The following is a 27,504-nucleotide window of genomic DNA, read 5'->3' as shown; positions in this document are numbered from 1 at the left end:
CTTTGACGTTTTGCAGCCTTTCTCACTCTTTCTTTGCTAGGCGTCCTAAAATCTTGAAATAATCTGCAGTTGAATCTGTGGTAAAATATAATAAAAAATGTTATTAACCACTATTACCCAACAGTAAATTAATAACAGTCATCAAAAACTTAACACACTACTTAAGTATATAATATACTGAAGCCTATCTCCAATTTTTCACTGAACAGGACTCATCTCTTCTTAACCTTGGATAAACCTCACCTACTCTGTGTCCCCTGCACATAATTAAATGTAAAGGGGCAGATTTATATTAACTAGCACATCCCCAGGGATGCACCAGTTAACGTGCACCGCTGCTCTGCCACCCACGGTGTGCCGCATTTACAATCAGATAGGACAAAGCTACATCAAAACCCTGCGCCTGCTTGAAGCAGGCATAGATCTTGACGCAGGTAGGCTGAAAGCTAAAGCAACAACTAAGTGTCGTGTGCAGAAGTTACAGAAAAGGAAAAATGGCGTTTAAACCAGTAATGAGACCATGCTAACGTAACACAGAGTAAAAATATCCAGGATCTACATCAGTTTGGGGTTCACAAACCTGGCAGGTACAAGGCACTGAGGCTTTCCACCGTGCATGTCTCATCCCAAATCATATGTTGTTTGTGAATGAAACAATTTCCCAGACCAAATGCTTTGGATTGGCTACTTCTAAAAAATTAAACACCCCTACTATCCCGGAGTTAGAGGAATATGATGGTTGGAGTAATTTTACTCGTTGTCCATTAAAGATTTACAGGCCCTACTCCGTAATTCTTCCTTTAACATTTCCAGTATAAATCCAAAAGGTTGACTGCTTTGGCAACGTGCCTTATCCACGGTTTAATAACGCTGCCTTTTGCTTTATATAAGTTTTCAAATTGTATGACATATATACCAATAGGTCGTTATTAACCTTTAGGTAGTGGTTTTCTTCATGAGGTCTGGTCGCTTCCATACACATACAGATTTTCAAAGATGATCAAGAACTTTATCTGAATGGAGAGGAATGCACTGAGACGCCAGATGATTCACTAATGTGTAGGCACATACAGTTACACGGTTCATGCAACAAACACCGACCAAATATGGCTTGCGTGTTGCAAGGCACACCAGTTCCTGCTATCATCCCCACGTTCAAGTTCTTGGAAAATGGTAGTTATTTGATGCTCAATAATGAAGATTGTTCTGGGTTAATTAAAAGTATTCATTTTATCGTAACAGTAAATGAACGGGTTATTTGCTGCAGAAATGTTCTATTTCCTCCCACACATGAACATAGGGAGTTTTCAATCTGGCCACAAATACCAACCTTGGGAGCACATTTCAACGGCATGACAAGAATAAGAGCTCTTTTGTCTCAAAGAGAGGTGGCCTTGACTTCGGCCCGTGAAACTTTCGTGCTTCACATAGCGAACACCCGTACAGAGGTGCAGACCCTTTTAAATACAGATTCGCCTTTCCATTTCAGCAAGATGGTTCGGACTATCTCTAACGCGTCCTCCACAAAGGGCCTGGCGCACTTTTTTAAAGTTGTTACCAGTGGTCTCGTGACTTCATTTGAGAAAATCTTTGGAGTCATCCCTGCTTTCTTTCATTCTATTTTTTCCACTCTGCTTCGTGGATTCCCATTTTTACTTGCATTACCAGCGGACGCTCTTGTGCTTTTTTACATTTTTAAATATGGATGTCCCTCCTGTGCAAGCTCCCGCCCTGCAGCTGCTGACACTGTTCCGCAATCGCATGCTAGAATATTATGGCACAATGCCGTTGGCGATATTAAGCACGGCATATGGATTATCTTTTCGATTCTCCTACTTCACCTGTGTCCAGCCTGTATTTCACTGCCTGACCTGTGATTTCGATTGGGCCATTGATTTGTGTCTCTGCGGACCGGTTTCTCCTGACGTCGACTTTAATCAGCTGATGACTCCTATCATTACTCACGAGTTGGTTTGTCCTGGCGAAAGGATTATGGCTGTGGCATTGATGCATGGACTAATTGGTCCCTGGAATTTACTGGCGGCAACACAGTCTTTCTTGGAACAGAGCTTTCTTGAAAACCCACCGAGCTGTCCTCTGATGTTGATAGAGGACCCGGTGCTGGGAGAGCACGTATGTTCTTTTCCGCTTTTAAATTGGATGGCTGAACTCTTTTCGGATGAAGACGGTGACTTCCTATTGGAGGCTGTTGCAGCTTATTTTGCATACACAGTTATGTCATAGACCTTTTTCATGTTTGATATGCTGAGTACTAGCATTTCATTTACAATTCATTGACTTATTTGTCAAGTTTTTATTATTTAGCTTGCCTATTGGCTTAAGACTCGATAAAGTACTTGGCTGTTTTATTTTTCTTTAGCATTAAATTTTCCTAGTTTTTAATGTTTTACCTTGCGGACCGTCCACATATAAAGTTGCAATCTGCTCTCATGAGATGGCACTTCTATTATCTTATTCAGTTCGTTTCCGGATCATGGGGAGGTGTCATCTAGGTCCTGGATATCTTTACACCGTGTTAAGTTAGCATGGACTCATTACCGGTTTAAACGCCATTTTTTCCTTTTTTGCAACTTCTGCACACGACACTTAGTTGTTGCTTTAGCTTTCAACCTAATAGTTCATCGTGATTTACATGAGAATAATATGTTATTGCTCTACTATCTGCTTTACTTCTTAAACTATATCTGTACAGCGAGTGCTGAAGTTTCAAGAACAACACGATACAGAATTGTTATGAGGTCTGATCTCCACGACTTCATACTCATAACATAAGTGCAGCTTCTCCCAATTCTGGGCATGAGGCGGGTTTTATATTGCTTTGCCGAACACACATACACAACACTTGATGCGGTTCACATGAAGAGAGAGCTGGTGTATGCTGATGTGATTCCTTCAAATCTAAGACACTAAAGTATCAGCACGCCCTAAACCAACACAAAGAGACCTTCTTAGCAAATAATATATTATGTGTATTAGGGAGGGTGAGATATAAGCAGCCGCGGGCCGTGGAGGGAGTTACGGTGGGGCAGGGAGGCGGGGAGGGGGAGGGGCAGGGTGGAGCCCTCTCCACCCTGCCCCTCCCCCTCCCCGCCTCCCTGCCCCACCGTAACTCCCTCCACGGCCCGCGGCTGCTTATAAGTGTTGCTAACTCTTATTCATTTACAGCATGTTAACATACTGTCACCATTCGCTTTTTATGTACTACTGACTATGCTGGTAATTTTGCTACTGATAATATGTGTACTTGTATAATCTAAGATACTACGCCTGAGAAGACGGCATTAGTAAATAAACATTTCAAATACACATGTGTTCTTCTTAACTCCATGTTCTGGTTTCTAAGAAATATATAACGACCGACTGTTCATGAGTTCCACGTATCCTGAGGTACTATAAGTTCATATTCTGGATTGTCTAAACATTGAGAGTTTGTTATATCCAATGTGACACTGTACCTAGCTTGCTAAGGGGTTTTGATTACTAAGGTGAGTTTTGGGACACCCTAATTCGCCGAGGTTCCAATCCTCTGTCCACAGTTCTGTGTGAGAACAGAAACCCTGCGACAGGGGCACCCCTCAGCCTTGCTGGAGCTTCATCACACTTGCGATACAACTCCAGCAATGCGCCAACTTTACGGCACAAATACGTCACGCATCTGTGCTGTTTTTGCCCCATGATGCGCCGCATTGTAAATGCAGCACACCATAGGTGACGGAACAGCGGCACAGAATGACTAACACATCCCTGGTGATGCGCCAGTCATCATAAATCTATCCCTATGCTTCTTATCTTGTTAGAGATGAACCGCCATATGTATCATCAAAGTTTTTTCCATTTCCTAAATAGCGAACTTTAAGGAATAAATAGCGATTCTTTACCATTCCTAGTTTGCGATGACCTATTTGCTAATTACAAATTACCCATTCATTTCCATGCAGCAGGAGGCCCATAGGAATGAAGGTGCAATTTGCGATTAGCAATTACCTCATAGCAAATTACGAATTTTTCCGACGGTGCAGGGGTGTCTCAAGAACACCCTGCTGCACCCCTGAAAAAGAAATTTGGGGTCATATGGCGCACATACATTTTGAAAACATTCCTTTACCTCAAAAACGATTTTCAACTCATAATTTGAAAACACTGCACATGGGGAAATGACTTAAAATGTCCTTAAGACACATAAAAGCATTTTTTGATTGCCTTTGCAGCATGTTTCAGTCACCTTTAACATGCCTATGTAACGGAAACATTCAAAATCTAAATTTGCCATGCACAGGTGGGAGCATATTTACAAGCAATTTGCTCCACAGACAAACTTCTTACATTGAAATGGGAAAAATAACATCAGAGACTCTCAATTACCTTATAAAGAAGCAGACACCATTATGTCCTTCTCATCAATATTAAAACCATTGCTTTTTCTCAAAAACGATTTACAAGTCATAATTTGAAAACACTCCACAGCTCCTATGCACATAAAAGCCCTGTCAGTACTAATACTTCACATTTTCTCCAATTACAATTTCTCAAAGAAACAAAATCTATTTGTGAAACACTTGAGACAAAGCAACATTTGAAAAACACAACTTTCTTCATAATTTTCTCCTTAAAGCACACTATTTTCTATCTAAATTAAAGAAATCTTTTCTCACCTTAGCAAATACTTTGAGTTTCAAAACAGTCTCAGAAACACACCAATTTGTCTTCAGCAGAGCAAAAGGTATGCACTGCAGAGTCTGCAGCTATCAAAAGCACAGAAGTGCTGTAATTCCTCACACATATCTCTCATGTCACCCAATCAAAACTCTTCCCTCACTTTTTTTCAAAGCAAAACCCTTCCCCCCTCTGCCCCCTCTCTGCTTTTTCTGCATAGCAACCACCTCTTGCAAGACCTCTCACACAACAATGTTGCAATTGAACTCTGAACTCTCAGTGCACCTGCATATCCAGAGCATTCTTTCATTTAATGATTTTTTCTTCGCCACTCAAAATACATCTTTCAACGAACTCATCCATGCACACTAACTTTCTGTTTTCAGCAATCAAAATCCACCAATCACTCTTACTGCTTCATTAACACAGAAACTCCTCAGTTTTTTTCATTTTACACTCTCATTTTTTCAACTGCCATTTCATTGCCACACTTCATCTGACTGCAGCAGAACCTTCTCTCACCATGTTTTCTGTCTGGATTGTTGGACATAGTTACATCTATTGGGCTCAAAGGTACGCTGAAAACAGGAATTTACCTAACCTCAATTTACAAGATGTGGAAATTAAGTGGTTTGGCCACAGAGGATTAAAATGTCACCAATTGATACCATTGGTGAAAACCTTTATGCATTTGCCAAAACCTGACCTGTTAATTGTGCACTGTGGAGGTAATGATTTGGGCACTTTGACTGGGGTAGGTCTGGAAATGCTTTTAAAGGACACCTTTGAGCAATTGATGGCACTTTTTCCTCAGACTGCCTTGGTATATTCAAATATATGCCAAAGACAGAAATGGAGGTGGTCGAACCAATTTTGTCCACAAATTGAGAAATCGAGGAAGCATGTAAACAAATCTGTTTCAGCTTACATGAGAGACCATGGAATGGGCTCCCTGTACAACAATAACTTGCGTTACTACATGCAAGATATCTACAGAGGAGATGGAGTTCACTTCTCAGATGAGGGCAACAGAGTTTTCACTCTGAATTTAAGACTGTGCATTGGTACCTACTTATAAGTACCTAAATGTACCATAAACCCAAAAGCTCTTCTCAGAGCTACCCTACATCTGATCACTCACAATTATTATTTTACTCTAACTTTTTTCACTAATTTTCAAGAAAGTACGCTCCCCAGAACGCTTCCCGGTTCGCGAACCGGGCGCACTCCACGCAAAAAAACTAAAAAAACGGTATATTTTTTTTTTGCCCTGCGAGACCCTTTCAAAGCCTCCACATCAAACCTAGGGGGTCAGCGAGGATCTACTATGCCCCCTTATGGTCATTTGCCCCTTCGCTTTGGCCTCCTCTTGTCTCTCGATCCTACCGAGAGACAAGATGGCGGCCGCTACGTACTGTTTGGAATGTTTACAGACACCGGAGAGCCAATCAGCTTCGCAAAGCTCCGTAACGCGAAAAGTACGCGAAGCGGTGCGCTGTTACAGATATATATCTTTTTTTGAACGTTAATTTCTCAAAATCCACTGAAGCACATATATTGAGACCTAGCAAAGGCACATCGGGCTACCAGTCCCTACAATTTTGCCAAGTTTCGTGCAAATCCATTCAGCCGTTCGATTATTATTATTATTTTTTTTTTTTGCCCCGCGGGGCCCTTTTAAAACCTCCACATCAAACCTAGGGGGTCAGCGAGGATCTACTATTCCCCCTTATGGTCATTTGCCCCTTCGCTTTGGCCTCCTCTTGTCTCTCGATCCTACCGAGAGACAAGATGGCGGCCGCTACGGACTGTTTGGAATGTTGACAGACGCCGGAGAACCAATCAGCTTCGCTTCACAAAGCTCCGTTGCGCGAAAAGTACACGTCCTGGAGCGCTGCCCGGTCCGCTGTTACAGATATATATCTTTTTTTAAACGTAAATTTCTCAAAATCCACTGTAGCACATATATTGAGACCTACAAAAGGCACATCGGGCTACCAGTCCCTACAATTTTGCCAAGTTCCGTGCAAATCCATTCAGCCGTTCGGGCTAAAAGTGAGGCCAACCGCCCTATGGAAAACTCAATGTTAAAAACACGTTTTGGGACCCCCCTTTTTTCTCGACCCCCCCTGGACGAACCCCCCCCAATTTTCAGGGGCTGCTCAGAAACAAAATGTGCCATTTTCCTGAAAATTTCAGCCAATTCCGTCCACAAACGCCAAAGTTATTAGACATAGAATTTTCAAAAAACCCATAGAGAAAAAATCCTAACTATATATACCTACTGGCGACCGCCAGTAGGTAATACATATATAGATATATATATATATATATGCAAACAAGGATTCAAACTGTAGGAAAGAATCGGAGGGACACAGCGGGGATCCAGGTAGGTGCTTTATTATCAAAAGAGCCTAGGCATGACGCGTTTCGTCTTCAATGACTTCCTCAGATGCCTGCCATCAAACAAAGTTCACTGCCACTGGTCAGTAAGTAGTCCCATATGTTCTACTATTGGTGGTTGTCCTAGGTAGGGCGGAACAGAGTCACTCAAGAAATGCAGTAGCGTCGGCAAACTACAAATCCCAGCATGCCCCTCTCACAGCTTGCCGGGTGAAGTTCCGTTCTCGTACCCTTGTTTCCAAATATTGGGTCCTGGACATCATTATGAACATGGCACTGGGTCAGTGGCACACTCGGCTTGTAGATAAAAATCATCAGCTGGGTCCCCAAGACGCCTTAACCACAAGTATCCACACTAGGGCACTCCTGGAACTTCGGATACCGTGACCCTTGGTTTCTCCGTGTGATTACACGGACTGCTTGCTGCAGCGGAGCTGGTCCTCAATGCGGGTGTGGTGGAACAGAGAACTTCCAGTAGCCTGGATACGCAGAGTGCAAAGGTGCAGGGTGCCCTAATTGTCTCTGTCCACTTGACAAGGCGGTACCCTCTAGTACGTCACGGGCCGGAGCGCTGAATATGCAAACAAGGATTCAAACCGTAAGAAAGAATCGGAGGGACACAGCGGGGATCCAGGTAGGTGCTTTATTATCAAAAGAGCTTAGGCATGACGCGTTTCGTCTTCAATGACTTCCTCAGATGCCTGCCATCAAACAAAGTTTGCTGCCACTGGTCAGTAAGTAGTCCCATATGTTCTACCATTGGTGGTTGTCCTAGGTAGGGCGGAACAGAGTCACTCAAGAAATGCAGTAGCGTCGGCAAACTACAAATCCCAGCATGCCCCTCTCACAGCTTGCCGGGTGAAGTTCCGTTCTCGTACCCTTGTTTCCAAATATTGGGTCCTGGACATCATTATGAACACGGCACTGGGTCAGTGGCACACTCGGCTTGTAGACAAAAATCACCAGCTGGGTCCCCAAGGCGCCTTAACCACAAGAATCCACACTGGTGCAGACCTGGAACTTCGGACACCGTGACTCTTGATTTCTCCGTGTGATTACACGGACTGCTTGCTGCAGCGGAGCTGGTCCTCAATGCGGGTGTGGTGGAACAGAGAACTTCCAGTAGCCTGGATACGCAGAGTGCAAAGGTGCAGGGTGCCCTGATTGTCTCTGTCCACTTGACAAGGCGGTTCCCTCTAGTACGTCACGGGCCGGCGCGCTGAATATGCAAACAAGGATTCAAACCGTAAGAAAGAATCGGAGGGACACAGCGGGTATCCAGGTAGGTGCTTTATTATCAAAAGAGCTTAGGCATGACGCGTTTCGTCTTCAATGACTTCCTCAGATGCCTGCCATCAAACAAAGTTCGCTGCCACTGGTCAGTAAGTAGTCCCATATGTTCTACCATTGGCGGTTGTCCTAGGTAGGGCGGAACAGAGTCACTCAAGAAATGCAGTAGCGTCGGCAAACTACAAATCCCAGCATGCCCCTCTCACAGCTTGCCGGGTGAAGTTCTGTTCTCGTACCCTTGTTTCCAAATATTGGGTCCTGGACATCATTATGAACACGGCACTGGGTCAGTGGCACACTCGGCTTGTAGATAAAAATCACCAGCTGCGTCCCCAAGACGCCTTAACCACAAGTATCCACACTAGGGCACTCCTGGAACTTCGGATACCGTGACCCTTGGTTTCTCCGTGTGATTACACGGACTGCTTGCTGCAGCGGAGCTGGTCCTCAATGCGGGTGTGGTGGAACAGAGAACTTCCAGTAGCCTGGATACACAGAGTGCAAAGGTGCAGGGTGCCCTGATTGTCTCTGTCCACTTGACAAGGCGGTTCCCTCTAGTACGTCATGGGCCGGCGCGCTGAATATGCAAACAAGGATTCAAACGTAAGAAAGAATCGGAGGGACACAGCGGGGATCCAGGTAGGTGCTTTATTATCAAAAGAGCTTAGGCATGACGCGTTTCATCTTCAATGACTTCCTCAGATGCCTGCCATCAAACAAAGTTCGCTGCCACTGGTCAGTAAGTAGTCCCATATGTTCTACCATTGGTGGTTGTCCTAGGTAGTGCGGAACAGAGTCACTCAAGAAATGCAGTAGCGTCGGCAAACTACAAATCCCAGCATGCCCCTCTCACACCTTGCCGGATGAAGTTCCGTTCTCGTACCCTTGTTTCCAAATATTGGGTCCTGGACATCATTATGAACACGGCACTGAGTCAGTGGCACACTCGGCTTGTAGATAAAAATCACCAGCTGGGTCCCCAAGACGCCTTAACCACAGGTATCCACACTGGGGCAGTCCTGGAACTTCGGATACCGTGACCCTTGGTTTTCCGTGTGATTACACGGACTGCTTGCTGCAGCGGAGCTGGTCTTCAATGCGGGTGACGTGGAACAGAGAACTTCCAGTAGCCTGGATACGCAGAGTGCAAAGGTGCAGGGTGCCCTGATTGTCTCTGTCCACTTGACAAGGCGGTTCCCTCTAGCACGTCACGGGCCGGCGCGCTGAATATGCAAACAAGGATTCAAACCGTAGGAAAGAATCGGAGGGACACAGAGGGGATCCAGGTAGGTGCTTTATTATCAAAAGAGTTTAGGCATGAAGCGTTTCGTCTTCAATGACTTCCTCAGATGCCTGCCATCAAACAAAGTTCGCTGCCACTGGTCAGTAAGTAGTCCCATATGTTCTACCATATATTTGCTTGTGTTATCCCAGTCACTCTCCTGCACTCCAGCCGGAAATGCCACAAAAAATGGGAAAACGGACACCACGGTTTGTGGTTTGTAGCAGGTCTTTAGTTCATTTATACACACATACAAATACATACTAGAAAATGTTTTTTACTGTAGTTTGTCATAATGCAAATGGGTTAAATAACAGACATAAGAGGGATGCTGTTTTCTTGAATCTGCTGCATTATGCTGTCTCTGTCATCTGGCTGCATTATGATGCCTCTGTCATTCTCATTGAGAAATGCACTATGTTTGGGGGAAGAAAGGTTAGTAAACTCCGCTATCCTGGGGTTAGCCAGTGAGGTTACTCATCTGCAGAATCAGCCCGTAGAGGGATGTCGGTTTGTGGAAGGTGAGTTATAGGGAATGGTAGGTAGCCACCTAACACCACCAGCAAGGTCACCAACACGGTACTGGGTACTAATTAGGGTCTCTATAAATTAGTCCCGTTCTCAACACTTGGTAGCTGACACCGAGTAATAAGGGTTTACTCAGGAGAGACACATGTAAAGCATTTAAAAACACCAATACAGTGAAATAGGTAAGACACAGCACACAATATAAATCCACCACCAATTCATAAAAATAGGAAACATTAGCATCTTTCAAATGACCCCAAAACAATGAAAATCCAATGTAGGGAATCAGAGGTATTACTTTTTAAAGAGTAAACAATTTCTAGTGCTTAGAAACCAATACGCCCCACATGGTCGCCACGTTTAAACTTTTACATTCAGACTTGGAAACTTTTCTTGAGATTTTTCTATCGAGAGCCCTCATTGCTCTCCACCAGTCCGGATTTGCAGAGGGTTCTGCAGAGGGTTCGCCGGTTTGAATTTTAGGGAGCTCCCAGTCAAACTCTGAAAGTAGGACCTCTGTAGCTCTTCAGCTGGAAAAACCTGGAATTTAGTCCAGGTAGCAGACGAAGATGGTCGGCTTTGTCTAGTGGTCAGGTCAGTCACTTATTGAAGCCTTTTCCATAAAGTTTACCAAACTTTCCCAAACTTCTAGAGGTCCTTCCAGAAGGTCTCCTAGTGGGGTCCATGTGACGAAAACACAAATCCAAGGGTCTGGAATCTCATAGTTGGTCCTTGGTAGCTATGGACTTAACTTCAACCAATGCACTTGGTCAACCCCTTAAAACATCCACTGGATGCATCCAGGAGGGAGACTCCAGCTGGAGAAGGGCCAGTTAAGCTCTGGTAACCTGGCTGCAGTGTTTTGGATGTCTACACCAGTGACTGTCATTGTGAAGTAAAGATAGGGGGGAACATCCTTTACAACGCAACTTTTACAACGCATTACCCTTACGACGCAACTTTTACAACGCATGTCATTACAACGCATTGCGCTGGGGGGCGCCTAGGATAGGGAATAGATTTAATTGACTATCCAACACCTTCCCTACTATCCACGGGGACTGGACTTGGAATAGTAAATTAAACTATTCACTATCCAGCACCCCTTAGCGCTATGCGTTGTAACAGCATGCGTTGTAAAAACTGCGATGTAAAGGTAGGCGTTGTAACAGTATGCGTTGTAACGTCATACATCCAAAGATAGGCAATAACAACAGTGGATTGGATTGGTTCTTTACACAACAATTGATTGACTCGAGACGAGTTGGACTTTGAATTTACAGACCAGTGTGTACTTGTTTGCTTGTTTCTTTGTTCGACAAGCTCTGGTAGCCTGTAGCTTCAGGGAATCCATTCTTTACTTCTTCTTGAAGCAAGGCAAATTCATCAGAGCTGTAGTGCCTGATAGGGCAGCAAGCTCAGCCTTCACCAGGCCGACCATTGGGTGTAGATCAGGATTCCAGCAGGACAATCCTTCTTCTTCATGAAGATTCAGGCAGCAGAACTGAGGGGCTCTGCGGCTCTCACATATTTATTCAGTGTTCTCTGTCTAGACGTATGGGAGCACCCCTGTCCAATGAGGTGCAAGGCAACATCCCAAAGCATGACAAATTGCTCCATAGTGTGGCATAGTCTTGTTCCAAAAGGCACTCCTCTCTCAAAATCCATCATTGCTGAAATTTCAGAAAAGCAGCAGGAGCTAACTGAACCAAACTCAGAGTGTGGCTTAATTTTCATAAACTCCCCCCGCATATCTGTGAATGCATTCCTTAAGCCTCCCATCTGGCAGGGAGAGTGGGTGGCCCTGGCGGACAGGCTTGTTTGACCTGTTCTTCCTTTGAAGCTGATGCTTCATGGCCCAACCCCCGCACTGGCATTTCTGTGCCCCCAGAGCTCTTGCCATAAAATAACCTCTGCCCTGCCTGGCCACTTATCACCTAACCAAGGCAGTGTCGCTGATCCCATCAGGGCTGACCAATCAGGGAAGAGTGATGGAGCCTGGACTTTGGTAACAGAAAAGAAAGTCTTATACTTCTGTACATGTTATGATAAATGAAACAATGCCCAGTTGCTGGATTTATCAATATCATTCTGTTCAGTCTATTTTTTCAATCTCCTAGCAATAGTTAAGCGTCCAGAACATATTGCCATGTTAGCCTATGAGGCCAACTATCTTCATTGGGGAAAAAATGAATTGTTCAGTTTCTTCCTCACCAGGATTCATGAAACCTATTTTATAAAGCCCAGGCTCATAATTACAGGATACCCTCCCCACCCCTGGGACCCCTAGGGGAGACCTGTTGGTTTCGAATATGCTAAAATAATGTTGGTTATTATTTCACAGTGCCCACAGCACCAACCTCGAATTTGCCGTTAATGTTCTACACTTGGCAAAAATAAAATGAGCAGCTTTCACTCACGAGGGTTTATAAAACCTCTTTTAGAGGGACCCCGCCCCTGGAACACCTATGTTATATATATATCTACAAGATACATAGATGTGGAGTTAAGAATAGTAAATCTTCTCCTACCTGGCAGCCCTTCTCCTACCTGGCAGCCAAGAATTGGAACTCCCTCCCCATCCACCTTCGGCTGACCCAGGACCAGCTCTCCTTCAGGAAGTAACTCAACACCTGGCTGTTCGAGCAGTAACGGACTCCTCTCCCCCCAGCGCCTTGAGACCCTTCCGGGTGAGTAGCACGCTATACAAATGCTATGATTGATTGATTGAAATCTATACTTACCTATTTGCTCTTGGCTCTTGATATGTTGGCCCTTGATATTTTTTACATGATTTTCTGTCCACAATATATTTTTGGTCCTGATATTCTGTCAGTATTCAAAAGAAAGAAGGAATGAAACAAAGAAACGAGGAAGAAAGAAATACATAAAATAGTGTCACAAGTTCTGCAATTTAAACATATTAAAGGATAATTTTCTTCCTAGGCAAAGTTTATATTAGAACCATAACTGAAATTGAGTCCTGAATAAACATGTTCCCGAAGTATTCTCAAGTTATGAATTCATATGTTGAATTTTGAATCTTTCAGTTAGTGCACTGTATGCCTAGTAAAATAAAAAGAAGTTAATACAGAACAGTTTCAAATGGACACAATGTTATGCTGGGAAATACCAGCAGTGGGATAACAAAGGACACTTCAAAAGGAAACTACAACTCCATTGACATGAGCTGATAAACATGGAATGTGGCCTGTGCTCACATTCGGTAGAATGGTCCTGCTTTCAACTTGGGTTCTATAGACAAAGGCAAAACTAAAGTAATTATGAAGCAAAGAGAAAAAACTCTGAAACTGAAGGGAACTACCTCCTGTGTTGATGTTCTCTTTGTGAGAGAGCAAAATTCAGTCACTCAAAGTAAAGTTAACCAGTAATTAGGCTGATCTATTGCCCCATGCTGCATGCTGTAGTGGGCAGAAGCAAAATGTGAAAACCAGAACAATGAATGAAGAGAGGTAGTTGAAAGCTCTTTAAGTAAGTGTATTATAAATTGAATTTTTGTAAACTCAAAAACTCTTGGCTAACTCCAAAATTATTAAACAATGTTAGATGACACAACGTGTTGTCCATTCCATTAACTCCTACACTTTGCTAAGATCAGGAACCAAAAAATGTAAATGGAAACAATCCATCTGCCAGTGACCATATTTGAAATTTGCAAATGCTACACTTGAAAACAAACTTTTAGAATACATTAATCGATTGGGCACTATCTGCTGACCAAAGCAATGCATACAGGGAAAATGCAGTCTGCACTAGGAGACTAGGCAGCCCATACTTATCAATTGGGAATCATATTCCATGAGCATAAATATGAAAATAGTAATTGCCTTGAATGCATTTCGCACCAAGGATATCTTGATAACAATACCCCAGTTTGATATGTCCCTTTCACAGTGCATTGTGGCACTGCAGCAAGCCACTGTCAGCCAAGAGGTATCTCACTCTCAGGGTGCCATTTTGACAAATTGCGCATGCAAAGTATTTTGAGATGTCCTTGAACTATTCTGCAACTTTAAAACACATTGAAAATTAGCATTCCTGGTTTCATGTCTGTTGCCAAAAGTCAGCTGGGCAGGTGATTTCTTTTTTTTACAGACAAGTGCAACCTCTACTTTTTGCTCTGCTCTCGAGACAGTTAAAATGGAGGATAACACCTCTGCTAAAAATGTAGCGGCTATTTATCTGGCTGCAAGGTAAATAGTGGCTTTTCTCTGCTATTTACTTTCTCAGCTGGGTAAATAGTAGAAATTATGCACTTTATAATAGTCAGTCTTGAAAAAAGCAGAGCAACCACACTATCTACTCGCCAGTTGGCTAAATAATAGAGATAGAGATTCTGCACTATTTATATCGTGGCTGTATAAAAAGCAGAAAGTCACAGCTGCTGCCTAAGTAGTAGATTATTCACTGGTTGGCTGGTGGCCATGCAAATCGAAAGGACACTTCACTATTAAGCTGCCCACTGGCTACATACCTGAGGTTATGTATGTATTACTTGGCCAGCAGTCAACAAACAGCAAAGAAAGTTCACTCACTACTTTGCTGCTGGCAAAACAGTGGACATTATTTACAATATGGTCAGCAGCAATGGAAATAGCAAATAAACTAAATTATTTTCCTGGCTATTTCTTGAATAACAGAAATGCTTTGTTATTTTACCGGTAGCTTGTCAAATTGCAAAGAAATGTCAATATTTATTTCCCCAGCTGAAATAGCAGAAAAGATGTACTGCCTGACCAGTGGCCTTGCAAATAAAAGGAAACTCCATTAGTTACCTGGTGGCTTGCTAAACAGCAGACTGTATACACAGTTTAGCTGGTAGGTATGCAAATAGCTGATGAATTTCACTAGCTGCCCAACTGCTATATAAACAGCTTTAATGTTGTATTACTGTGCCTCATAAAAATGTCAACAGGTACTTACAACCAGGTAGAATTGCAAACAAGGCGAGAATATGTTTGGCATTCATCTTCTTATGAAAGTTAGAGTCCTGATGTAATATTTTATTTGCAAAATGTGGTAGCTAATTGCACACATACTTTTTGCAAATCGAATAATAATTTACAAAATTATCCAATATACTTCTAGGCCTGTCCCAAAATACTGATTGGCAGGGGGTTGCAGGATCACCTGCTTAATTAATATCCAGTACGCAGGTGTCAATGCATGACACTCTGTCATTGGCTGTAATCACAGGAATGGTGGCCTGCAAGTGACATCACACCACCATTATTATGAGTGCATACCAAAATGAAATACGTTTTTTGTTTAAAACAGCCTCCCCGTGAAGCTTCCAGCATGATTCGAAAAGATAAAAGGCTCCTAAGGGGACGACTTCCCCTTTGCAAATTAGTTAGCACCCCAACACAGGGGTGCATTTCTCACAAATGGTTTGGGACAGCAATTGCAGTTGTGAACTATAAATTCCTTTAAAAATTGGTAAGGGAAGGGTTGAACTCTTTTTGTGATTCATGACTACTCCTGTTTGCAATTCAGAAACACCTGCAATAGTCTTTTTACAATTCAAATGATTGTCCAACCTGTAAATTGGGTTTTGTACATAGTAATAAGCACTTTTGTGGTCACAAACCCTGTGATTTTGTGACAAGAGGCCCTTACTGCTAAACCTGTCTTAGATGCAACCTTTAAATAATAGGTAGGCCAGGGCGAAAATTAAATTATGCCAGGGTAATCAATAATTCCACATTACTTTTATGATGCATAATTACCAAAAATTATACTCATTTCATTTCATCTTTATTTCGACAAAAAAGATGTCATAAAAGAATACACAGTAAAATGCATCATACATCATTAAAATTGTTAAAAAAAAGTACAGGAGTGCAAAATACCATAACATTCATTCTGGATAGTAACATTTTCTAAAATTAAAATTAAAGTTAAAAGGCCAATCAGCCAGGAGAACCTCTGGTCACCACAACCCTCGAAACACCCGAGCAAATTTGTGATTACATTTCGTCTCATTTTGTCACATACTTTCTTCTGATATTCCACATGACAGCCAGGAATTTCGTAACCGCAAAAACAATTGTTGGCGATAAATCTGTTTTCAATATTCGATAGGAGTGGAAACACTGCCTAATGGCCAGGTTTTTGCAGATAGGGATGATCCACTTCTTCCTAGGAATCTTATAGGAAGGGCAGAAGAAAACCATGTGTAACTCAGTCTCCAATTCCGCAATGCACGCAGGGAAGTTTCTGGGAGCATTGGGGTGCCAACGGGTGGTCAGGGCTCTTATTGGTAGGGAGTCATATCTCCATTGGAGGTACAACTTCCTGTGACCATTAGGGCTGATGATATCAAAAGCAGACTCAAGTTTGTAGTGATCTTTTAGACCCAGGAATGTTCTCGTCATTGTCCCAGTTTGGGCACTAGTTAGGCAGGCGGACACATTTTGATCATAATACAGACTAACTAGCTCCCTACGGGATATACCCCTGCACGCTTTTTCAGGGTTAGTCCATAATGAAGGGCAACCCAACCTGTCAAATTCCTGCCTGATATATTTCGGCCAGGGGAAATTCCAAACGTTTGGGGCTTTTAACAATTCTACAAGCTCGCGCCTGTAGCTGGCAAGTTCAGGGGTTACCCAGAGACGCCTCCAGAAAGTAAGAGGCTTAAGTCCTAGTTCTTCCTTGAGTGATCTCAGTCCCAAGTCCAACCTAAGGGGAAGTAGGGGCGTACTAGCGGGCAGGTTTACCAACTGCCTAAGAAACCTATTTTCCGTAGCGGTGATTTCTGGGTGACAACTGTGGCCCCACAGTTCTCCACCATAGATCACCGCTCCCCGTGCCTGCATTTTATAGATTTCAAGAGGTGGACAAATAGGTTTTGAGGTAGTTTGTTTTGAGAGTTTGAGGATCCCCCCTGCTTTTTGCGAGAGCTTTAATTGGGTTTTAGTCTGATGTTGTGCCCAAGTCATATTCTCGTTAAGAGTTAATCCCAAATATTCGAACGTTTGCACTCTTTCCAAATGAACACCACCTATAGCAGGGTTAGGGCGAGATGTTTTCGGTGGATTAAAGATCATGAATTTCGTTTTGGATGTATTTATTTCTAGTCCCCGATCATGACAAAATGGGACAAAGGCATCCAAGACTCGCTGTATGCCCATTGGAGTCTTTGCCAGCAACAGGGTATCATCTGCAAACATAATCGCAGAGATTCCTGCACCAGCAAGCCTTGGGGCGTCTCTGTTGGGGACCGTATTCAGGTGGGTGATTACTCCGTTGACATAGAGGCAAAACAGGGTTGGCGCCAAAACGCAACCCTGCCTTACCCCTCTGCCAACGGAGAAGCTAGATGACAAATTGCCTTGTCTCCCACACCTGACCCTTGTGAAATTCTGCGAGTGGAGGCGTATTAAGATATTTAAAAAGGGGTTGGGATGCCTAAGTCCCTCAATACACTCCAGAGTTTCCTTCGTGGGACCAAATCAAAGTCCGCACGAAGGTCGACAAAACAGTGTAAAGCGAACCGCCCTGAACTTTGACAGTTTTCCAGAAAAGCATGTTGTTGTAATCTTGCTCCCCGCGTCTCCATCTCCCTGTCCACCCCTCCTTCACCCGACCCCTTGGTATGACCCACCCCACATCCTGGAGTGTGGGTTAGAATGTTGAAGTGAGCTACTGCCGCCAAGCTGGAAGCACCTGTTACCTATGACTGAATAAAGTTGTACTTGGAAACCCTTAAATGTAGTGGTTCTTTACTACATTTCTTGGCGACGAGGGCGAGGAGCTGAGCCAGGGTCAGTTGGGTGCTTTCCTCCCTGGAAAAGTTGATGCTTGTGCGGAATTTTGAATATTGATGAAGTACTCACCAGTGGATTTGCGGATCACAGGACAACAGACAAACCGGTAACCCAGGCTGAGTCATCGAGGTGTTCCCGTGGCGGGACGTGAAATTTCCCGACTAAGTGAGGAAAAGGGAGTCGGATGTGAAGCCTCGTTGAAGGTGAAAGGGTACCGTGTGGAGCTTACTGGTAACCCAGGCTGTGTCATCGAGGTGTTCCCGTGGGGGGACGTGATATCTCTCGACTAAGTAAAGGAAAGGAAGTCGGGTGTGAAGCCTCGGTGAGGGTGTGAGGGTACCGTGTTGAGCAGAGAAACGCTCTGACTGACTGACTGAGGTCTGACTTATGTCTGTGGATCTGGTAACCAGAGCTCCCTGGGAGCATTCCGTGGAGGAGGAAGCGGCATAGTGGTAACCAGCGCAACAAGAGTAGAAACAGCTGGTTGTGAAGTGAAGGTGAATTAATGGTCAGGCAGCGGAACACGGATTTCCCACAACAGTGAAAGCCGACTCTGGAGGAGAGCAAGTGAGGAGGCTCGGTTGCTGTTGGTTGGAAGCGGGACTGCTGGGGGCAGCGCTGTGCAGGCATACTTTGTCTGCGATGTCTGAGTGGTCGAAAACGGATTTCGACTGTAGCAGCGCTCTTTGACTAAGCCTTCCCGGTGACTGAAGGGGGCAGGCTTCACCCAGACTGGTTACCGTCCGGGAGCCAAGGCTGAGCAGAGTATCTGAGCCAGGGTCAGCGTAAGGTTTCCCCCTGGAGCAACTTGATGCTTGAGCGGATATTACCATTTGAAATGAAGGCTTACCCAGTGTAAGAAGGAAGATCACAGGAACAGCGGATGTATTGATGAAAGCTGAACTCATCGAGGTTGTAAAACGTGAAGTACGCACATCTGAAGCAAGGTGTGTGGTCTCGATGAAGGTGAGCTCGTGCCGTGTGAAACAGAGGAATTTCGTTCTTCCGTGTCAAGTTTGACAGGAGTTGGTGGATCCTCCAGCTGGCATCTTTGTGTGAGTCCAGCGGTAATTGAAGGTTTCAGTGAAGTGAGACGGCTGTAGGCAGCGTCGGCGGAGTGAGCACAGCGTGACGGTGTGAGAGCTGTTCCGCCCGTGGCAGTGATCGGTTATCTCAGCAGGAGAAGAAGCCGAGGGTGAGTGTTTCAAGTCCCCTCCAAAGTTTGTGTGGACTGGCAAGCGGGACGTGAGAGACAGTCGAAACTCATGAGGGAGAAGACGTAGCGGGTCTTGCTCCAAGTAACTGCAGAGTTGTCGACGGGAAGTTCCAGTGCTTCAACCGTGGAAAAAGAAAGAGGACTTCGCGGTCAACATTATTTTCCTGTATGAATATTGATGAAAAGGAAGGAAGGTTAAGGCTTACTCAGGCTACGTATAGTGTTCCCGTTAAATTGTTTTGGGTGCAGGAAAACATTACCCATGAAGGATTATGAGGGATTCTCACCAGTCTATGAGGGGAGCGCATGACACTGCGTGAGGAGAAAGGAGTGGAGCGGGGAAAAGAGCCGCTTCTGTCTCTGCACAAGAAACTGAACTGAGGCGGCGTGTCTGGCGCTCGAGGTAAGAGAGAGTGGCAGCATCGTGAAGCGGGACTCTCCAAACTCGACGAATGGTCTGAGTCGAGTGAGTAATAATTTACCAGTATTCGGGAGTTTTGTTTAGACAAAGGTCAGGAAGATTAACTGAAGGGGACCCAATTTTGATAACTCTCAATTATAGTGAGCCTGTGGAAAAAATGTGAAGAGTGGTGCGGGGAACATGGTAAACACAAAACCGCTGAAACCGATCTAGGCAGTGAGTCATAACGTGGTAAATAAATAAATAAATTCACTGAAGTAGTGTCTTAAGAGGATTTGAAACGTCTTAGAGGATCAGAAAAATGGTGAACCTCTGAGGTTACAGGCACTGAGGCAGCGATTTGAAGCTGCGTGTGGAGATTGCAAAGATGTAGTAAACTAAACTGAAACAGCTCGTAGAAGCAGCGTAAGGAAATATCAGTACTGAGGCAGAGTATTGGGAAGCGACGTGTGGAGATTCCAAAAGAACGGAGGGAGCGTGGTAAATGAAACCGCGTCAGCGCGGTGAAACAGTGTGAGGAAGTTTCGGAACTGAGGCGGCGCTTGGAGCTGTTGTGTGGATATGTCAGGAGTGTGGTAAATCTCAGGGTTCAGTGTAAGAAAACTGCATCGCAGCAGCAAGTTGTTGCAGATCGAGGAAACCCTCAGAGGGGCAGAGAGTGCAAGGAATCCTTGTGACGGAGTTAATACAGAGTGGGGGCAGCACTCTTGAGAGAGATTTTTCTCGGTCCATTATTGTTTGTGAATTAATGAGAGTCACAGATCCACAGACGAAGGGAGCAAGGCATATTCAGGGATTTCAGAGATACTCTGCAGAGTAATTGTAAGCGCAGAAGGTGACGTGACCTTTAAAGAAAGAATCTTAGTAGCAACAGACTGCGCATTTCGTTTAACCAGCTTGGGGCGCAAGCGAATCCTACAAAGTGCACTCGTACTGCCATTTATCTATCTGCAGGCTGTGATTACATCTTCACGTGAATCTCTAGTTTATAGCTGCGCGTATGACATGGAGTGGGGCCAGAATATGAAGATCACTGCAGAATGGGGTGTGCGGAAGGAAAATGTTGAGAAGTACATAACTGTATTTGAGGAAGAGAAAGTATCTCTGCTACTTGAGAAAAAGGCAGAAAAATGGCTCCACAGTTTAGGAACTGGAGGAAAGAAAAGGTACCACGAAAGGGAAAAAATATTGACGGAAGGGTCAGACAGAGATTTTTATGAGGACATTTTGAATGTGGTGGATGAATACAAAAAACAAGTCTCGTTAAAAAAGGAACAAAGGAAAGACGAGATCAAGGAAAGAAAAGTGAGCAAAGAGGAAGATAATGCTAATAGAATAAACCCAGTGGGCACCATCTTCCAAGGTGGAGTAAAGACAGATATGATCTCAGACTCAGGATCACGGCACAGTACGGCAAGCAAGCGTATAGGGAATAGAGAAGCAACTAAAAAATATGTAGAAAAATTTAAAGAGGCTAATACGTCCCTAAAAACATATACAGGGAAGGACATCGGTGTAAAAGGGTACGAAGTTATGGAGTCAATGCACAAGAGAAACAATACTTGGTGTACTATACATACAACGGAATGTGGACTCACCATGCAAGGGGAAAAGGATCAAAAGAAATGGAGAGTTTCACGTAAAGGTAGAAGAAAAGAAAACATGAGTATGCAGGCACGGATCAGAAGCATGCAGAGAACTAAGAGTAAAGCACAGAAGGCTCGGGAGCCGCATACAAGGGGTTCTGTAGTTTTGAAAGGAGTAGCAACAAACGATGTGAGTGTAAAGGAAATAGATAAGGACAAACTAAAGAGAAAACGAGAGACTGTCCAAGGTTGGGTGGATGAAAGAGAAGTACGCAAGAAACAGGAGAGAGAAGGCAGTAAAGGTAGAGTTGGAAGAAAAGAAGCATTCGATAGTAAGGGAGCATGCATAAGTACAACAGCCAATGAGCGGCAAAAGATAAAAAGTATGAGTAATCAATTTGATTGTAAGGAAACGTGGCAAAGAGCCACACTGGACAAGTCCTGGTCTAAGGCGATGGAGGAGTATGAAGACAAATGTGAACAGGAAGGAGAAATGGAGTATAGTTTGATTGAATCCAAGAGTGAGAAAAAAGGAAAACCTTTCCAAATGAACAATAGTGACAAGTTGGAAAGTGAGAGTACGGAAATGTAGAAAGTACGAAAAGATTTCCCATTAAAGGTTTGGTTGGGGAAATATGGTCCACCCTATGATAATGGTGTCCATTATAAGGTATGTGGAAGAAGCCGAAGTGCAAGGTCTCAGTAGACACGCAGGATTTCGTGTATGGCAAACCCAAGAGGGAACAGCAGGACACATTCAAGCTTGAAGATACTCATGCAAATGATCGGGGGGGCGCCTAAAACTAAATGCGACAAAAATGGCAACTATAGTCATGACCAAGGAAAGGGGAGCAGAAGGAGGCCCCGTCCCGGTATTGATAAGTACATGGAAATGGAAGTTGGTGTCATCAGTGGTAACCTCAGGGGTGCGTCCTGGCATAAGCTACCACCCAGAGAAAAGGATAGTACAGCCATGCTAAATCTTCTGGTAAGAGATGGGATTCCAGCAGTTAGTTCGGAATCCCAGGGAGAAATAGACGGAGTAGTAGCTGGGACATGGGAGAGCTGAATGGGAAAAGGTTGTCATGCCTTATTTCACCAACATGAGGAGGCCCGTAATGTTACGTAACGCACACATGGTTTATCTTCTTCTATTGTCATGTGTGGCACTCCCTGTTGGTTCCAGACTGCTTCAGTTGCTTAATGTTTGACAAAGTAACCACATAGCCTCTTCTCTCCTGTCCTGAACTTTTATAGGCACCAGACTTATCACGGTTGTTTATCGCTGGAAATGCAACCTCGCAACCGTTTTAGATTCTCTTACAGTTACAGTTGATTAATATAAGAATTGCAACCTGTTAACGCTTCCTATTTCCTGATTAATGTTTCATATAGTCTTACCACATCCCTGCATTTGCATATGAAAGCAGGGACCCCTACCCCATTGATACGTATCGTGTTTTGGGACCTTACTCATATTTTTCCCCTTCCCAGCCTTCCTTGCGCCCCTTCTCCCTGTTCATCCTCTCTCCACTTTTCTATGGGAGGGAGGTGTGTTGTAATCTTGCTCCCCGCGTCTCCATCTCCCTGTCCACCCCTCCTTCACCCGACCCCTTGGTATGACCCACCCCACATCCTGGAGTGTGGGTTAGAATGTTGAAGTGAGCTACTGCCGCCAAGCTGGAAGCACCTGTTACCTATGACTGAATAAAGTTGTACTTGGAAACCCTTAAATGTAGTGGTTCTTTACTACACATGTTTAATCTGAAAATCTGCTCGGTGGTGGATACATTCCTTCTGAAGCCTGCTTGATAATCACTTAAAATTTCTGAGTCCTCAACCCAATCCAAAAGGCGATCCAAAATCAGCCTGCTAAAAAGTTTCTGAGATACATCTATTAGGCTGATTGGCCTGTAGTTGGCTGGGAGCAGAGGTGACCCCTTCTTGAAGATAGGGACCAACTCAGCTCCCAGCCAAGTGTTTGGAGGTGCCATTCCCCTGAGAACTGCATTAAAAAATTTTAGGGGGCCCATATCTCGGGTTCCTGTTTATAGAGGTCCCCCGGAACCTTGTGAAGCCCTGGGGCTTTTCCCGCGGGGAGCTTAGCTATAGCCGCCCGGACCTCAGCTAAGGTGAACCTAAGCTCCAACGAGTCGGAGACTAGAGTACTTGCTACATCAGACAAGGGGACATTCACACTAGGAATATCCTCCGTGTACAGTCCAGCAAAGTGTTCTTCCCATACCTCAGCAGCAATATTAGGTGCTACTGCCTGCTCTGGCTCGAGTGAGCCAGTGCTCACAATTTGCCAGAACTTACGCGCGTCTTTAGTCGCAAGAGCTAGTGTTAAGTTTACCCAATTCTCATTCTCGCATTCAATCTTAGCATGGCGTATGAGGTTACGGTATACTAGCCTCTTGGCTTTTATGAGACCCCTATTGTTGTTCTGCTTTAGTGCCACAAGCAGCTCACTTTTCGCCTGTCTACATGCCTTGTTATACCAGGAAGGCTTCCTTAGGACCCCTCCTGTACTTAGACCTGAGGGATTTAAGATTTCTGTGAGGGTGCTTATTAATACATTGTGAAGCTTTCCCAACCTTTCATGGAAATAATTCACAGGATGCTGTTCAATAAGGGCAGCTACATCCTCCAATACTGGGATTACCTGGGTGTACAGTTTGGCTAACCCATTAGGATTCTTGGCCAGCTTGTCCCATCTTACCCTACGTCTGTTACTTGACAGGGTAGCCATATTAGGTATAGCAGGTTGCGGTGATACAATGCCCTTATGGGTACCGGGAATTTTAAAATCTAAAATTAGCGGATTATGATCACTCTCCCCCCTATGTGTGACCCTAAAGTCTACTATTCTATTCCAAACCCTACACTCCACACAAAAAATAGTCAAGGTGTGCCCTCCTCCCTGACTGATAAAAAGCAAAGGCAGGGGGATTATCAGACGTTATGCGCCCATTACATGCCCTAATCGAGTGGGTCAACGTCAATGAAGTGATTTGTACAGGTAAAGGGGTCCATGCTCTTGCCGGAGGACCTGACACTTGAGGGATTTTCCAGACGTCATCCTCCTCCTGATTTACGGCGTCTAGCAAGCCGTCCAGTGGTTCAAATTGGAAGTAGAAGTCACCTCCCACCACAAACGTGGCACCCTCGGGAATATTAGTTAGAAAGGAGGATAGTTCTTCAATGGTTTCAGACACAGATGTGACATTCACAGGTCTTGAGTAGATATTGACCACTGCCAATCTGAAACCATTCAGCCACTCTAAAATTACACACTGGACATCATCTGAGGCTGTATCCATAGTTTTAACACTGCAGCCCAAATGAGTTGCTACCCAAATCGTTAACCCCCCAGACGGGCGACCTTGTCCCGCCCATTTAGCAGCAACTGAAAATGAAGCGAATCCTAAGCGATGTTGGTGCTCCCGTGCCCATGTTTCCTGGAATAAACAGATGTCATTTGAGTCTATGTATGACCCCTGTCAGGGCAGGCCAATTTATTACATAGGCCCGCTATATTCCAAGAAAGGATTTTTAATACATGGGAACCGGGGGCGGTACTAGGGGAATGTGTGGGGGATTCTATAATGGTAGAACATGGCCGATCATCAAGAAAATGGTCACAGGGAGGATTTCCAGTATCAGAGCCAAAATTATACAATTACGCCGGTTCACTTAATTAAGAGTCATTTGGGGCAAAGTCCTACTGCAGGAGCACAGGAACAGCAAACTGAGAATGTGTAAGCAGCTGCTGGTGTTTCAGTTATGTTGCATTTTGCTATTTTTTGCATCCTCAGGTTTTTGTTTACGAGGGTGCATTTTTCCCTACTAAAATATTGCTGAATGCTGGGTTACCCTCCTTGCTTAGTTCCATATAATTTAGCTGAAACTCTGAATAATTATGCTACATAAGTTATACCCACTTATACTAATATGTCTAAAGGTCCCTTTGTGTGAATGTTTCCAAGTTATTTTGACAGACATGGCACAGAATGCCACGCCATTACACGTTGGTCCAAGATACAGCAAGTTTCATTGCTGTCTTGTTCTCCACACATGCTCCCTCTCCTTCAGGTTTACCTGCAGAGGTGGCTAATGATAAAGATGATTAGAACCTTTGCAAGATTGGTTGATGCTGTTTTGTCTTCCACAGCTATGTCCTTGCTTTTGCTCACAATGCCTTTGGAATGTACCTGGGCCAGATATAGAATTACTAAAAGGCTTCATATCATAAGATACCTCTTTTTTGCATCATATCAATGCATTCTTGGATTAATAATTCTGATTTAGTTTAATTAAACAATTCAGACTAATTCACCTGAAAACATTGATTTGTAAAAAGCAAACACTAGAACTACAAACATTGTATCCCAGTGACATAGTGCAGTCTAATATATAGAGCGTTCTTAACAAAACAGAGACAATTGCATGGGACCCCTTATGAAGTCACCAACACAGTATAATTGAAAGGCTTCCTTCCAATCTCATAACAAAGGGAGGAAAAACTATGGGCTTGGAGTTCGGAGATGGAGTTAACTCCATCAGGGTGGTGGAGTACAATACCTCTGCTATCCTGAGGGACCTATACCTGCCAAAATGATAGTTGTCATAATCATCATTATAACCATTACTCGGTTTGCAAATAAAATCATAAAAGACAACACCATAACATTTTTGGAAACATCATAATTGAGATAGAGTTTTCCATAAACAGACAACACCTGATAAAAAATAGTCAAATAAAAATATGACTGCACATCAGGTAACAACATTAAATAAAACAAAGCAGATCGTACTTGAATGAAATGGTAACTAGCTAGCAAAGTAATAATAAAAGTTTCAAAAGTTTTTTTATAAAAAGAACAAAACATTATAAAGTGCACAGTGTCCTGGGTGGAAACACCCTCACACCTGCATGGGATAAAAACAAAGTCAAATGAGCTACCGTGAGAGATGGCCAACAGGTGATGAATAATATTTATTCCAAAACGTGTCATAAGAAAGCCGTGGTGCTTTGACATATCAAGAGTTAAATCAGCTCAATAAAAGAGGAGTTTGTAATGGGAAATTTGTTATTGCAGCGGTTTCATCCAAGGCCTCAAAAGCCACCTTAGTTAAAGCAATATCACCTGTGACTGTTAAGTCCAGATTATTAAAAATGTCTTGTTGGCCCAGTTTGCTAAAACAATCTCTTACATAATTTCACCAAGCTATGCTGGGCACACGATCGAGGGCCAAACAATCTTTCAAGGATGAGGAGCTTTGGGGATGACATAAAAGTTTCTTAAAAATCTGTTTTCTATTACATTTGATCCAGAGAAGTTAGAAAAAACACAAATAGGCAGCAATAGGAACACACTTTGCTTCATAAATATCAAGCATGCCATTTATGGATTTGTGCCCAAATGTGTTTGAAAAATCAAGGACGGAAGCAATTCTCCTAGTAAGCATAAATGTAAATGTATTTCGATTTATATATAGCGCACTAATCACCCAGGGGTCTCAAGGCGCTTGCTTAGGGAACCCGTCCTGGTATTCCCCTGTGAGATACCCCGGCAGGGTATTCACAAGGTGAAAGCCAGGCATCCCGCCGCGAGGGGCCGTAGTGGAGATTAAGCAAGCTATTGCCCAGAGTCGCAGAGTGTGATCCTGTGAGTCGAGTAGGCACCGGAGCGAGAATTGTCGAGACCGTGGAATTTTGGAGCCCGAGACCCGCCGAGGCGGGGAATCGAACCCAGGTCCACGGCTGATCTCAGCTTCCGGGTCTGCTGCCTCTAACCACTGAGCCACGCTTCTCCACTCCATAAGGCATCTGGAAGGGACTAGAGAGGACCAGGTCATAGATGAATCGAAAATAACTCCTAAATAAGATAAAGTAGCATCACGGCTAACAATATTTTCTTTGATCTGAAAAGTTCTAGGTTTAGTGAACCTGGCTCAATCACCATAACATGTGATTTAAAAAAAATGTTTACTCAGTCAAGGTTGTCCATAAAGTACACAAAAGAGTTAAGCAGACAGTCCAACACCAACGCAGTTCTGGAAAGAAGGACAATTAACTAAACACAAAGGCAATACACCTCAAAAAGAATCAGGGCTTTAAATATTTTTTTTACAAAACGTGGTTGCTTTCAGACATTTGTGTGTTTACTTGGATAAACAGAAGAAGCACAGTGGCATAGTTCAAAGCATGGTAGGATACAGTCAGGGAGTACTTAACACTGGGATCTTGCACAGTTGATGATTCCCAAACAGGAAAACAGTTGTATTGATAGTAGGATTTGTATCAT

At 43.8% G+C, this 27,504-nt stretch overlaps 1 protein-coding gene across 2 annotated transcripts in view; it reads left to right on the top strand.

Moving 5' to 3' along the window:
• LOC144755473 (cytochrome P450 2G1-like) overlaps positions 1-27,504 on the top strand; it is a 291,649-nt gene that overhangs the window by 213,302 nt on the left and 50,843 nt on the right. The window contains exon 7 of one of the 2 annotated variants that reach the window (XM_078644446.1): positions 12,716-12,867. The exons of the other annotated variant lie outside the window; for it this stretch is intronic. Coding sequence (XP_078500572.1) covers positions 12,716-12,867 — 152 coding nt within the window. The remainder of the gene's footprint in view (positions 1-12,715; positions 12,868-27,504) is intronic. 2 annotated transcript variants of the gene reach the window in all.

This window comes from Lissotriton helveticus, chromosome 5_1 (genome assembly GCF_964261635.1).
Source record: "Lissotriton helveticus chromosome 5_1, aLisHel1.1, whole genome shotgun sequence".
In the NCBI taxonomy this organism is placed as follows: Eukaryota; Metazoa; Chordata; class Amphibia; order Caudata; family Salamandridae; genus Lissotriton; species Lissotriton helveticus.
Note: the sequence above shows the minus strand (reverse complement) of the source record. Positions and strands in the feature narration are given on the sequence as shown.